The sequence below is a fragment of the Condylura cristata genome, unplaced genomic scaffold (assembly GCF_000260355.1).
Source record: "Condylura cristata isolate star-nosed mole 26May11 unplaced genomic scaffold, ConCri1.0 scaffold00020, whole genome shotgun sequence".
Taxonomy (NCBI): domain Eukaryota; kingdom Metazoa; phylum Chordata; class Mammalia; order Eulipotyphla; family Talpidae; genus Condylura; species Condylura cristata.
The window spans coordinates 1774096-1789164 of NW_004567121.1; the positions used below are offsets into that span (position 1 = coordinate 1774096).

Genomic DNA, 15069 nt, shown 5'->3' on the forward strand with positions numbered 1-15069 from the left:
CGACCTCCCCGCGCCGCTGGCGCCGGGTGCCCGCGCTCCCAATTGGCCCGCGCCGGGTCGCTCCGCGTCGCAGCCAATCGTTGGCTGCGCCGGGGGCGGCGCCTATGGGTCAGGCCGCCAAAGGCGAGGCGATTGTTGACAAACTCGCCTCCGGACGCGGCCGGGGCAGTGGCGGCGGCGGCGGCGGCGGCGGCGGCAGCCTTGGCGAAGGCTAGGTGGCCCTCGGGGCCCAGGGCTACCCCGGCTAGCCCGCGACGCCCCACCCCCTGCGCCCATCGGAACGCTGCGTGCGCCAGAGCAGTTCCCGCCACCCCAAGTGGCCGGTCACCAGAGACAAAGCAAGGACCCGCAATCTCCTTGGATCGCAGGGCCGCCCTCAGCCCAGAGCCCGACCACCTCACCCCGCCCCCCACCTTCCACCCCCGTCCTGGCCCGCTGGGGTGAGGACCTTAAAGCCTGCACCCACCCCAGCTGCAGCATCCATTCTCCTGCAACTTCCTCCATCTCCCCGTGCGCCGCGGACACGCACCAATTCCGCGCGACCGCCACTGGCCATCGGCGTGCATATCCGCGCGCACCCGTGACCACGGCGGGCAACATATCCATACTCCTATCCCCGGCGCCTGCTGGGTCTTCCAGTACCAGCGGCAACCTGGAGTAACAGGCCCCCGAAAGCACGGCTTCGCCAACCAGCACACGAGGGATCAGGGTGTTCCCGAGCAAGCCCGAAACGCCACGACAACCCAGCCCCCACGGACCGAGCAGGTTCTGCTGTCCAGCGAGTGGCCCCAGCACTCGGAGGAGGCCCTTGGTCTCTAGCTGTCTGCGGATCTTGCGGTTGGCATGGTCCGAAAGGCACCCGCAGACCGGGCAGGGCCTCCCGACCCGTCGGAAAGGGCAAACGCAGCAGCTGCCCGAAACTTCGGCCTGAATGAGTAAAAGGAAAAGCCGAGTCTTGTCAGTTAAATCACCACCACGGTTCCGCGCCCGGGAAAAACCAAGTCGCTGGACCCGCTCGTACCGCAGGGCGGCAGCTAGGGGGGTGTCGGGGGCGGGCAAGCAGCGAGACTTCCCGACCCGGCGCGCCGCCCAGCCAGTGCAGTGGAGCTGGGCCACGGTTCCCAGGCCAGCGCCGAGAAGGCGCGCTCCCCCCAAGTGGTCCCGGAGGTGCTTCCCCTCCCTCCCCGCCGCGCGCGTCCCCACTGGAGCCGCACTTCGTCCAGTGCCCGCGGCCTCGGGCGAACGACTCCTCCCCGAGAGGATCTTCCCAAGGGAAGGAACCCGCACCGGTCGCCGCTTCCCGCTAGCCGACGTGCAGGACAGGTAAGTGTGCATCTGCCTGCACGTGCGCGGGAAACGGGCAGGAGGTGGAGTCGTGCAGCGGCCTACGTCGGTCCTCCACCCGTACCCCGCCCGCTCCCCCAAATTCGGAGGTATTTACCTTGCGTTTCTCAGTCCGAGAGTCAGAGTCAGACATTGGGGGGACGAGGGCCAGGGGAAAGGCGCCGAGGCGGTGGCGGCTTGAGCGGGGCAAATCGAGCGACCCGAGGCGATGCTGGCCGCAGTGGGCCAGGGCGCGCAGGGCGGCTGCAAGAAACTGGTGGCGGTGTTGACGGGGACGCGGGACGGAGCGCTCCGACTAGCTCGAGACCTGGCGGCTGCGATGAGCGAAGTGAAACCTGCGCGACCCAGCAGCGGAGCTCAGGCTGGTGGCCGCGCGCCCGGACCCAATCACCGCCGGCCCCGCCCCCGCTAAGTCCCGCCCCGGCGCGCGGGCTGACAAGCCCCGCCCCCGAGGCCCCCGGGCCGCCGGCGCGTGCAGGCTCCGACAGGTATACGCGGGGGTGGCGCACTGCCAGCCTGGCCCCAGCCGGGCTGGTTTGTTGAACGCAGTCTAGAATTGCTGACGGCAAACTGCTCACCCATCCCCCACCCAGAAGTGTACCCTCACCTCCACCTCACTCAGTGGTCACCGCGGTGTGAGCGTGAAACAGGGGGCGCTCCGGACACTGGTGAGCCAGGCCCTGCAACCGCCGCCCGCAGAAAGCCTCAAGAGGCGCCCCTGAGCCCTAGTTCTGCTGCGGGAGTTTCTCAGTCGCTCGGGACAGATTTGGTTGGTTCTCCAGAACGCGCGCGTCCAAGGATGAACAGGGATCTCGGAGCTCTGCCCTCTCCGAGATTCCGGGGCTCGGGGGTGGGAACCGATCTCTAGCCGCTCATCTTCGTCGTGCTTCTTTCGTGCTGTACGCGTTGGCACCCTCCTGGTGCCACCTATTGAGGCACCTGGCTTTTCTCTCGCGCAGAAACTTCGGTAAGAGCCTTTAAGGGGGGAGCGTTTATTAAAGGACAAGGAGCAATCCCCGGAGGCGTCTCTGCGCAACGCGCGCGCGGGGCGAGAAAGGCGTGCGCTCAGAGCAAATGAAACAGAAAAAAAATTGAAAACATTCCTTTAAAAAAGAAAGAAAGAAAATGACCGAGAAGAGTGACGGCCTCCAGGTGGGAAAGAGGATGGTGTCTCCGCCTATTTCGGACCCTCAAGATTTGCTGGGCTCTCAGAACCGGGTGGGGGTAGATGGGAACACGGAACCCTCTCTCCCGGTACTGAAATCAGAGAAGGCGGCGGCGGCGCTGCAAGATTCGGGTAGCGCTTGGAGAGCCAAAAAGAGGGCTCAAAACCGACCCTGTCCCCCGCGGTCCCCCTCCACTCCCCATCATTCCACCTCGGAATCCGAGACCCACTCCTGCACCTTCTCCAGAAGCCCGAACTCCGCCGGCGCAGAAGTTCCTGCAGCGGTCCCACACCCCCGTCTGCCCTCCAAATGCCGGTGCCCACTTGGGCCCCTCCCAGCGCGCTCTGGGCTTTGAGACTGCTGCGGCTTGGGGTGGGTTGGGGGGAGGACAGTGGGTAGATGAAACATCCCGCCCTGCGGGGGAGTCCAGTATAGACGAGTAAAGAAACTCGCCCTAACCAGCACTCTGGAACAGAGAAGGAAGGAGCCTCGGTGCAGAGAAGTCAGACAGCGAGGCTTTGTCCGGTTTGGGGGCCACCTTGGTCAGTTTTTATTTTTAAGCAGACGACGAAAACGTGACCGCACGACCTTTGGTTATAAGTCTTCTCCACACATCCTCCCGCGAATCCTCAGCGAAGTGAAGGAGGCCATAGGTCCTTCACGGGGTGCCAGAACTCGCGCCGCCTGGGGTTTCGCAGCAGGAGGGAAAGGACATAGAAGCCGGAGGTCTATCCTGGCTCCGCTTGGAGCTCTAGTCTGGGATGGTCGGTGGCCCGCTGGCAAACACTGCGCCCTCGCCTTTAGGCGTGACCGCCTGAGAAAAGCAACGGAAACTGCTGCGCTCGCCGGGAACCCCAAACTCGCTGCGCGCCGGAATGCTCCGCGCTCTCGATAGGGTCGGGCGACGCAGACATAGACCGGAAAAGAACCACGCAGAAAAACACCCTGGCTGGTGGTTGTGGTCTGCTCCTGTGCAGCTCCGCCACCCCCGCATCGTCCGCTCTAGAGACCCTGTGAGCACACTTTAAAAAAAAGAAAGAAAGAAAGAAAGAAAGAAAGAAAAAACACAGAGGTGTCGGGGAAAGCAACCGGCAGAACGCTCCTAGTTGGGGCACAATTAGACCGGCTTGCAGGCTCCTGTTTATGCATCCCAGAGTCCTGGGGAGCTCGGCGAGCGACCCGTCTCGGGTGTGGCCCAGTCCCGAAGCCTGGAGGTCCTTCGGGACCTCGGAGTTAGTCCAGAGAAGGGACAGCATGTGAAGTGCAAGCGGGCTTAGATCTGCGCTCTGGTCGTGAGGTCGCTCTTGTGGACAGTATGCCCCCTCCCGCCTCTGCCTTGTGGAGAGGGTGGAAGGAGTAGGGTTTGGACTGAGCAAAACGACCAAGAATTAAGTTCTGGTAACAGGGAGTCTAGCAACTGGGAACTCGACGGCCCTCACGGGAATACTCACATCGAAGGAGAACTTTCCCCAAGTGCAAAGCCGACCTAAAGTGCAGTCATTACCCGCCTCCCGTCCTTTGCAACATCGGGAACGCCTTCCCATCCTTTAATTTCTTTATTGAACTTTGTGTCTACGGTCTTCCAAAGAACAAATTACAATTTCGAGTGGTAGAAATGTTTTCCGCGCGTCGCTTTGCAGTCCGGAAGCCGCCTGCCTGGGAAGGCAAGCACGAGTTCAAGATTTGCCTAGAACAACACTGCGCTCACACTCCCCTCTTCCTGCCCAAGCTTTTCCTCGCAGAACCCTAAGGGTCTGATTCACTGGAAAAGCATCACTTGCTAAACTGAAACTCTGCCCGCAGTGTTAATATTTTTATACTTTGATTTGCTTTCCACCCAGCGCCGATTTTCCAAACTCACTAGGAATCTGAGTCATGGATGAGAGTAGGAAACTCTCGGTGGCGCCTGGCTAAGCGGGCGCTTGCAGGGGACTCTGTCCGGGGAATCTGGTGGAGAGCTCGAGGGTCGGCAGGCGCGGTTAAAGGAAGAGTAGAAAGCGCCAAACTCCCCAGGTGGTTAGCTCTCCCCTTCCCTACAGCCGGCCCCCTGCCTTGCCAGCCTCAACCCTACCCCCGCTCCTCAGCCAAAATCCCCGAGGGCCAAGTCCCAGCGTGAGCCCTTGAGGCCTCGACACTCGCTCTCCACGTCCGAGAAGATGGTACCGCGGCAGCTGCGGGCGGGCCACCACCCTTCCCGCCATGTCCGCTATAACCTGGCTCCCAGCTTAGGCTGCTGGGAGCGCGTCCCTCTCCAGGCCGGCTGCTGCGGCATAGGGTAGAAGGCCCAGGCAGCCAAGGAGTTGGCGATTCCAGCGATAGGTGCGTGGAGGAAGACGTGAGGAATGTTAAAGGCAGAGATCACCCTGAGGGCATCGTCCTTCACGGAGTCGCACAAATCCAGCAACTGCAAAACACACCGCCAAGAGAGAGGTCAGATGGGTGCTCGCTCCCAGCTACCTAATGCCAGGAGCCTTGTGCCCACCCCAAGGACCCGCACAGCACACCCAGTTGCAAAGCCTCTTGAACTTCATGGGATCCAAGAGGGGAGAGGTCTTTGATCATGCATAACCCCCACAAGTCTTTGTCATTTTAGAAATTCCTAATTTTGTGGCACCTAATCAGCAAAAGTCTACTGATTCTGTAAAGTGGGGAACACACCACAAAAACTGCAGCGCGGAACCAAGGTCTGAAAAACTTCCCCCTCTCCTCCAGTCCCCTCTTTTCCCCTCCTGGCCACCTCTGAAGTGGCTGGGGTGCCACCCTCTGGTGTGCTGAAGCAACTGAACAGGAAGAGCTCACAACAGGTGAACAGAGACCTGCCTGGCTTCTCCCAGGACGAGTGCCTTCCAGGTCAACGCTAGGTACCTGAAAGGCAGACACAGCGTCTTGGGGGAAGTGGGGGGTGAGGCCCAGACCCGGCACTGACACCGTTCTACTTGGCAGCTGAAAGAATCTACCCGCAGTTAATCGAACACCAAGGAAGCCCTCCGCTGACAGAACCCTTGGAAGGCACAAATAAGACCTCTCAGTAGAGAGGATGGGATTCAGCCCATGCCTTCAAGGAGCTGTACTAGGCATACTTTATTTTATTTTCCATGATTTAAGTGTGACTGTATTTTTATCCACCTCCCCCAGCACACACGCTCCCAAAGTAACTAAAAATAATAGATTACTTTTAAACTCAACAAAGACAGGGCAGAGAGGTTACTTCCCCTTCCCAAAACCAGCTACACATTTTACTCCTCCATTTTTCATATTTTCAGTAGACATAGATTTCTTTCACTCACCAAATTACAGTTAGCCCCTAGGTTTTTATGGTTTATTTTTATGGTTAAAAACATCACTTACACCAGCCCCACCTTTGTCATCACGGTGGTCAGCACTGAGCTATATGAATGCTCTGAAGACCACAGTTGCTTTGCAGCAGCCCAGAGTGCCATTTCAGGTGGTCAGAGAAGAGAGAGGCGGTCCCCAAGGGTGGGGGCGGGTAGTGGAGGAAGATGATGAATGCTAATAGTCCAAAAATACGCCTACCTTTAAAATGTGCTCATCGCGTTAGTAATTTTTAATGAAAAACTTCGTTCTTCACACACTGTGGTTAAGCACCATCAAATCAGTACTGAAAAGACTTTGATCACATTTGCAAGATGCACTACGATGAACTTTCACTGACCAAGATTTCAAAGTTTGTAATTAATACTCTTGACAAGTCCCTGACTAATCTGTCAACTCTCAACGTCTGTAACCACACAGTGAAAACCAGGAGATGTTGTGCACAGTCTCTATACCTTCTGCCTCGTGTAATACCATTATTCAAGATGATTTTTCCTTTGGGTTTGCCTTATGAATGTCAACCAATTTTTGTCCTGTACTTAACAATGGGAGAAACTCAATTATGTGAAGGCATGTTAAATGGAGCAGAAGTTTGGGATTGTGATGCCCACCACAGAATAAGGGCCCACAGGTAGAAATTGCAGAAGCCAGACTTCTAGTCAACATTTTTTTTTTAACTTTAAAAAGAAAAGTTTTTTTTTTTTAATGTATTCAATGACAGGTGAAGGTTTTCTCATTCTTAAGTGTTGAGGGAGTGAGCCCTCCACTGATGCTCTAAAGAGGAAAGGCTATTGACTGGGGAGACCATATATTGATTGCTAAAATTCTTTCTAAGCCTATATTTGGGAGGACTTTCTAAAAATTTATCATGGACTGCAAGAAGGAGCCCCAAATTAGTAGCATCTAGATTGAAGGATCAGATTGTATTCCTGGTGTGACAAGGTTGATTCTGATTGCAGGTGTCCTCTCTCCTCTGCCTTAAGCACAATAATACTGTCATTCTGTCATTGATAGTGTATGCCCTGGAGTCCTTCTCTGTTAGGCTGGGCATTAGTGCTTTAGAGGTCCCCACTGTGGACACAACCCCCTCTGTAAAATAAACTTAGGTAGCCAATAGAACATGGTTCTCATAATTACCATGCTTTTATTACCTGAGAACCCTAGAAGACTAAACAAAGACTACTAAAGTTTTATTATGCACACTGCATAATATCAATATAGGTGGCATATATTTTTGGGGCCCCCTGCTCCTGCAAGTTTGTGATCCACTTGTGCTGGACAAATTACCCCAAGCTCATACATCTCTATTATAAAGAAAAGTCACCATCTTAAAACCACCAAGGAAGAGGTAACCATTAAAAAATAAGAATATGAACAAGTTGTCAATTCTTGACAAAACATTTTAAAAGAACAGATCCAAGACATGGGTAGCACTACTCTAACAAACAGGAAAAACTTAGGATCAACTGGAACTACTGCATGACTATCCCATGGGATTTGAGAATATCTAAAGAAAGCTGAAGCACTTAACCTTCCAAGGGTAGTATGTGGATGGTTTAATATGTAAATTTTCAGGGCCACTCTGATGGCCTGTAGGTTAAGTACCAGCACTATCAATCCTGTGGCCTGAGTTTGATCCCTGGCCAGGGAGCTAACCCACAGGTGAAGCAGATCTCTCCTGTCTTGCATGCTGCTCCGCTTAGCAGTGTATTTCAGCAGATCCACTTGCTCTGGTCCCCACTCTGTCCTCTCACCTCTGACACTCTGGCTTACATCCCAATTCTATACAAAAATAAAAAAAATTTTAAAATACACATGAATTTTCAGGGCAGGGAGGAGAGGGATTTAGAACTTCCCACCCCACTTAGTTGCAAACTGTTATTTCTCTTCTTTTTGATGCTCCCTGTTTATTTTCCTTATTCCAATTAGGTCAGTAAGAGTGCTTGGAATGGTGATGACTGAGCTTTCCAGTCTTCTAAACAAATCCTGTTTTTATGCAGTGTTGATGTCAGTAATAACAACAGATGCTCAAAGTATGTCCCTTGCACTTGCAGGGACACCACCCCCTCTACCCAATAGGTCTACCAGATGACCTCATGCTTGTCTCTGTGAAATGTCCCTCAATTAGCCTCTTTCTTGCTTGGATAATGTGATAAGTCTTTTCCTCCATCCCTGTGACTGGCTTTGACCAGTAGAAAGTGGAGAAAGAACCCCTATGTGAGTCCTACGGCTGAAGCCTTATTTTTTAAGTTGAAATAACATTGGCTTATAACATTATATAGGTTTCAGGTGTATAGATCACCATCTGTACATGCTACTTTATGTTCATCATCAAAAGTCTAGTTTCCCTGTACCCAATATATTCACTGCCCCACACTCTTTCCTTTAGGTGACCACTATTTTGTCCTTATAGTCTGAGAGTTTGTTTTGTTTGTTCATTTCTGTATCTACCACATATAAGTGATATCATGTGGTATGTGCAGAGCTCAGGCCTAAGAAGTCTTGTAACTCTCCCTCTACCTCTCCCTCTCCTGGGAGCCTGAGATCATTTGCTGTGCAGAAGGCTTGTCTAGGCTGATGCTTACCTACAGGCTACATGAAGAAGGACCAGGGTGCCTTGCCAACAGCCAGGCTAGCTCCCAGTTGTGTGAATGAGCCCCCTCCTCCAGTTCTACTGAGCTCAGATAATCATAGCCACAGGAGTGACTCTATTGAGACTACTGAAGAGCTCCCATGTTGCTATGCTCAGAGCTGCAAGAAACGAGCAATTATTTTTGTAGGCACTCAGGCTCAGGGTGGGATGTTACCTAGCATCATGTTACCTAGCATATTTAAAGATACCATCCTTAAAATTTTTTAAATTACTATTCACAGGGTCATCTTCAGCTGTACTTCTGCTCTCTTACTTATCTGAGGACAAGTCTATAATTATGCAATTAAAGCAGCTAACAGTGAGGTATAGCTTACTAACAGGCTTAACCAAAAGAGAGACTTGAACACCTGAGAGAATAGTTTGTAAAGCCAAGTGAGTGTCAGGAGTGCCTAAGAGAGAATCTGAAGAGTGGACTGGTCCACCACCTGCAGGCCACCAGCACTCCACCTCCATTTACAAAACAGAACAGCCAACTAACTTTTGAACCTTTGAACATCCACCCACCCCTCCTCCAATTTTATTAGGGATATTTGCTTCCAACAAAATACTCAGTAAAATTAAGATTTGAAAGAAGAAAATATTTACAACCAGGGCAACAACTCTGGTAACTGGTAGGTTCTCCTGTGACATCAGCAGAAAGGATGAGGCTGCTTGGGCCCCGGGAGTCAGCAGATGACATGAGACAAACTATCTCCTTACTTCATAGGGGCCTCCTCCCAGAAATTTCTTAAACATGGATGGCCAACAGGGGTTATCTCTCAGGCTTGCTGTCTGTCTATTAAGTGTTTGGTTGAGAGAACCAACCTGACAAGTGCCTGGGAGGCTGGAGTTGAGGGAAGCATGTGAACACTGCACTGGGGGTTGCAAAAGGCAGCAAAACATTTCTGAAAATACCATAATCAAGGCCTCTAACGACTTCAAGAAACTCATGTCCAGTAAGTTTCAAAGTGAATCTGTACACTTACACACACACTGGGAGCTGTGTCTGAGTGCGAGGACTCAAGCCAGTGGAAGTGGATGAGTGATCCGTCACCTCTATTCACTGGGATTTCTCTTATGATGATGATGCTCAAGACACTTCAAATTTAAAACAGTTCTGAAAACAATCCCCTTTAAAGGAGAAGATGTACGCTGGTGTCCAGCCTTTCAGCAACTGAGTTAGTGGGCTCCATTCTTATAGCATGAAAGTGATAAGCTGAAACTATTATGTTATGATTAGTCCCTTTTCATGTGTCTGGCATATTTCACAATTTTTGTGTGTGTTTGTGTGTGTGTGTGTGTAATAGTGCCAGAATGTGTTGTTTCATTTGAGTAATGCTACCTTCTCCAAGTGGTGTTGAGACGTGTTAAATCTAATGAGTGTCAGCATACCTCTTAGGTACACTGAGGAGGTCTCATTAAAAGGCAGGTTGTATAATCCTTTTTGTCTGTCTTTATCATGAAAAAGCGATCCCATAGTTTCTCTGCTCTGTGTTTTGAGACTAAAATCTGTTGTGAACACCCTCTCCATGCCTTCCTCAATCCCCTCATTCAGCCCTTCACCATGTTCTTTAATTCTGGCCTCATGAAACTACCTTCCCGAGTATTGTATTGATTGTATTGTATTGATCTGGGTATTCTTCCTCCAAGAAGTCCAGAATCACTTCCACTTGCTTTTCAGGTGTAAGTAAAATTATTATGAACTTGAGTCATTTGATAACACTTGATTTATTGAGTTTCCTTAACTAGTTTCTTCATTCATCTCTCAAGCACAATCTGCCCTTTCTTGGGACAAGGAAATTCATTTTGTCTCCCATTTGACATTCCTTATTTTTTTTTTTAAAGATTTATTTATTTCTGCATACAGAACTGGGGTACAGATCAGAGAAGCAAGGGCAGCGAGAGGTTTCACCAGAGACAGAATGGGGAGCAGAACAGGCAGATCGACGAAGTACACTGCTGAGGGGAGCAGCGGGCGGGTCAGGAGAGGTCTGCCACGCCATGTGGATCTCCTCCGGGGCTGGGGATCAAACTCATGCTGAAGTGGCTTTAGCTTCCCAGTGCTGTGCTTTAACCCCCTGTGCCACCAGGGAGGGCTGACATTCCTTATTATCTTGAAATGAATCACTACTTTTGCCATTCTCCCTCATCTCACACTCACTTAATTAGGCCCCTTTCAAGCTTTCAGTTTTGGGTTACAGACTTATGTTGGCTGAAAGAATGTGGCTAGGTCATTAAACCCTGCCACGTCTCAGTAGCTTCATCTGTAGAAGGGAATATCCTTAGGCTTTTGTAAGGTTTAAATTAAATAATAAATATGTAATAATATCAAAAATTTCAGTTTTTTTGCCAAAATTTTCCATATTTTGTCTCAAGTGTGTTCATAACTACTCAGTGAAGCATTTTTATGATGACCGCTTTCAATAGTTAAAAATCCTTTTTCTGTTTTCAAATTACAATTAGGTATTACTGAATAAAGTAAATAAATAACTTGTTAGAATACAAAATAAAAAGTACTGTTAGTAATTCCAATATCCCTAATGTCTCAGTGTTGGCATCTATTGAATGTTCTTTTTCTCTCAGCTTAAGAACATCTTTCCTCTTGGTTTAATGAGTGATTTTCATTCAACACTTGGACATTTGGGGTATTATGTTCTGAAAGGTCAAACGGGCCGTAACTGTACTCTGCGCTCTAACACCCGGTAAGCACTGGAAAGGAGAATTCTGCTCCTATTTTCACTGTCCACTGGCCCTCATCTCATTGCTTGTTAGGGCTCCTTTCTCCCAAGGATGAGCACAAACATTCTTTTGGTTTCCTCTACAGTCAGGTTTCATTAGCATGAAATGGAATTCGGTGGTCCTATTAATTATGAGGACTCTAGCTTAATATATTTTTTGAATCAATATAAGTGATATTTTGTGTTAATTGGTCCTTCAGCAGATAAAAATATTTCGCATTAATATGAAATGTCAGAATGGAAAAGCTGCCTTTCTTACCATACAAAAATAACTGTAACAAAGACACGTCTGTTTGGCTTAACCACAGAGTTGATTTGGGGGAAGAGGCAAATTTACCTTCTGAAGTTCCTTCCTATTGTATCTTTCAACCTAAGAATATACAAATCTTAATTTCTACGTATTTCTGAAAATGCCTAGTTCGGTAAAGGAGGGGGCTGTCAGCCTCGGTGCTGTGACTTCTAGGCGGTGACTTCCAGGTCATAAGACGTTCCTTATGGCTGAAGCGTAAGTATCAGTTGCCACAGGGCATTTGTAAATATTGTGTGTTCTTCAGTTATTAATCAGAACCATGTCTTTACAACTCTGGCATTTTTCACTGCAAAGTCTGCGTAATCATCATTACTTAAAACAAGAACGCTGAGACAGAGGCATTGACTTTAACCACTTAATAAGAAGTTCTGACATTTATTCTTACAGTTACTGATTCATAAGAGGAAAAGTTTAAAAAGAAGGCAAGTGCATGTAGCTTTCCCTTTAGAATACAGGAAACCATATAAAAGTATTGGCAATGGAACTAAAGTAACCACAATGCCGCTCTTGGTAGCATTTTCTACTGACAGACACTTACATAAAACGAGAAAGAATATTAAATTAGGTGGTTATAATAAAGCTTCACTATTAGCTTCACACCTTTTTGGACAAAAAGAGTATGATATTTTAATCAATGAATAGTTAAGTCTTGTAATTGTAAACCCCAAGAAATGTGAATATATCCAAGAAGGAATTTTTTTTCCAGAAGGTTAAAAACCACTAGAACTAAATATACAGCAACAATCCAAAGTTATTATGGAGTTGTTATTTGTCAGTTGGGCCCTGGAATTTTGAAATTTCATGGACCTAAAAAATTCCAAAAGCAATGGACTTGTAGGTTAGAGCTGGAAAAATTTCAAAGGATTTTGCTCCAATAGTAACAACTAGAAGTTAAAAGTGAATCAAAGCTTTCTGCAGCCAACATCCTCTCAGTTCATCTGCCACAAGGATCAAAAAAAGCACCTTGGGGGTGAAGGTGGAGGTGGGCTAAGTACCCTGAGCTTGGTCAAAGCCCCCTCCTCTGCTGAACCTTGACTCTGGGAATCTTGATTATCAGCCCTTCCTCTTAACAACAGATGCAAAAAAAGAAAAGAAACAAACAAACAAACAAAAACAATCTGCTATGCAAATATCCAAAATACAATAAAAATAAGACTGATAAAGAGGAAAATGTAACCCCAAAATCTAGAGGAAGCACTATACATAAAAAGAGACTTATAGATGACCAATGAGAATGAACAGACAAGGATTTAAAACAATTTTATAAATGTGCTCAAAAATTACAAGAGAAAAATGGATAATATGACTACATGGAATTATTCATAAAATAAATGCAACCTCTGAGAAAGGCTGAAAAAAATGTCTGTAATTGAAAAATGGAGAATTTGAGATAAAAATTTCAGAAACAGATTTAACATTGAACATTGCAGAGCAAAGATCAGAAAGTTTAAAGCAGATCAGCAGAGATACCCTAAAGGGAGTACAGTGAGAAAAAGGGAAAAAATTGTCCAGTGCATCAATGCCCTGGAGGATGGTAATGGCAACACCACATACTTGTAAATAAAATCCCAGAAGTCAGAACAAATGAGAAATGAAATTCTAGAAGATGTAATGGTTGCAATGTTTCCAAATTTGATATACAGTATCTTCCACAAATTCAAGAAGTTCAATAACACTAAGCACATTAAACAAAAACAACAGCAAACCTACTCTGCACATCATAGTAAAAACTACTAAAACCAAAGGTAAGGGAAAAATTATGAATTTAGTCAGAGATGAGTTAACCTCACACATGGGGAAAAATGATAAGATTGGCAACTAAATTCTCATCAGATACAATCTAAGCCAGTAGACAGTAGAAAGATAAATCAATCTAAAATTCTTTATCTAGTGAAACTTCCTTTAAAAATAAGTTTAAAATATTACAGGTGAATAAATACTAAAAATTTATTGCCATGGATATTCACCTCATAAAATATGCCTCAGAAAGTTGTCTAGTCTCAGAAGCAGAAACTCTGATTAATAATTTTTAACAAATTTTCAGTAAAAACTTTTTTAAAAAATCAATAGGGCAAAGGAACACATTTTAAAATAAATAAATAAATAATCAATTTGCAGCAGCATACCCTAATGCCAAAAGAAAGGTCATAACAGGAAAATAAAGTTAAAGACCAATATTTCTTATGAACATAAATGTGCAAATCCTTAACTATTGACAGATGGAATCAGCATTATATAGAAAGGACAAATCTCATGACCAAGAGGGATTTCTCCCAAAAATGCAAAATTAGTTTAGCATTCAAATTTCATGCAATTCTTAACATTAGAAAAAGGAGGGTGGGGTGGGGGAAATCTCATCCATTTGAAGGAACAGCAATTAAGAAAAAATTATTTGACAACATTACAAAAATTCAAAATAGAATCTCAAAGTAGGAATAAAATGAACTGTTCAATCTGATAAAGAACATCTATTAAAAACCTACATAAAACCTACAATTGGCCCTTGCTGGTGGCGCAAAGGGTTAAAGTGCAGCACCTAAGAAGCCACCCAAAACCATTGCAGCAGTTTGGTTCCCCTGCCAGGGAGCTGACCCACATGCCCAGGCAGACCTCTTCTGTCCTGCCCGCTGTCCCCCTCAGCAGTGTATTTCAATCTGCCTGTTTTCCCCACTCTGTCTCTGTTGAATTCTCTCACCCACCCCATCTCTGGCCTGCACCCCAGTTTTTGTATGTATGAACAAATCTTTTTAAAAATTAAAAGAAAAGACCCCTAGAATTAACACCAAAGCATGAAACACTTTACTCCTAAGATTGGGGAAAAAGCAAGTATGCCTTATTTCAATGTTTATTTTTAACATTCAGGTTTTAGTGGAGCAAGGCAAAAAAAAAAATGTTAAAAACGTACAGATTGGAAAGAGGGAGGCAAAAGTTTTTCTTTTCAGATGTCATGATGACTTAAAAATTCTCAGGAAATCTGCAAATATTACTTGAACTATTAAGTGAATTTTGCAAGCTTTCTGTATAACAAATGTACAAAAAAATGTGTGTGCACTCTATATAGCACATGTATGTAGAAAATGAAGAGACACCATTTGTAATAGTTTAAAAATTGGTGTTTAAGACTTCAGGATAAATTTAGTGAAATAAGTTCAAGGAGTAAAAATTATGAAATACTGCTGGAGGAAATAAGTAAATGGAGAGATATACCATATTCTTGTAATGTCAATTCTGATATATAGACACAAAGCAATCACAATCAAAATCCTAGGTGCTCCCATTTTATTGCCATGAAATTCACAAACTAATTCTAATATGTATATATATATATATATATGAAAATACAAAGTTCTCAAAAAAAAGCAAGATAAATTTGAGTAATAAAATATATGGACAACTTATATTATCAAAACCCTAGCAAAATTCCTTCATAAATATAGTGACAGTACTTTAACATTTATTAATATTATGGAAAGGCAAAGCATTAAAATGACAAAAGTAAGTAGAAGCAATCGATCTCCCAGATTTCAATATTCTTTTTTTTTTTTT

At 46.7% G+C, this 15069-nt stretch overlaps 1 protein-coding gene across 4 annotated transcripts in view; it reads right to left on the reverse strand.

Moving 5' to 3' along the window:
- Positions 1-15069, reverse strand: part of ACOXL (acyl-CoA oxidase-like) — a 269242-nt gene that overhangs the window by 1307 nt on the left and 252866 nt on the right. The window contains exons 19-20 of one of the 4 annotated variants that reach the window (XM_012727648.1): positions 4015-4914; positions 2802-3532 (exon numbers count right to left, since the gene is read on the reverse strand). The exons of 1 other annotated variant lie outside the window; for it this stretch is intronic. In XM_012727648.1, coding sequence (XP_012583102.1) covers positions 4717-4914 — 198 coding nt within the window. In that variant the 3' untranslated portion in view covers positions 2802-3532; positions 4015-4716. Of the gene's footprint in view, positions 1-2801; positions 3533-3961; positions 4915-15069 lie in introns of those variants that run through there. 2 more of the 4 variants (XM_012727647.1, XM_012727650.1) reach the window with 2 other exon arrangements.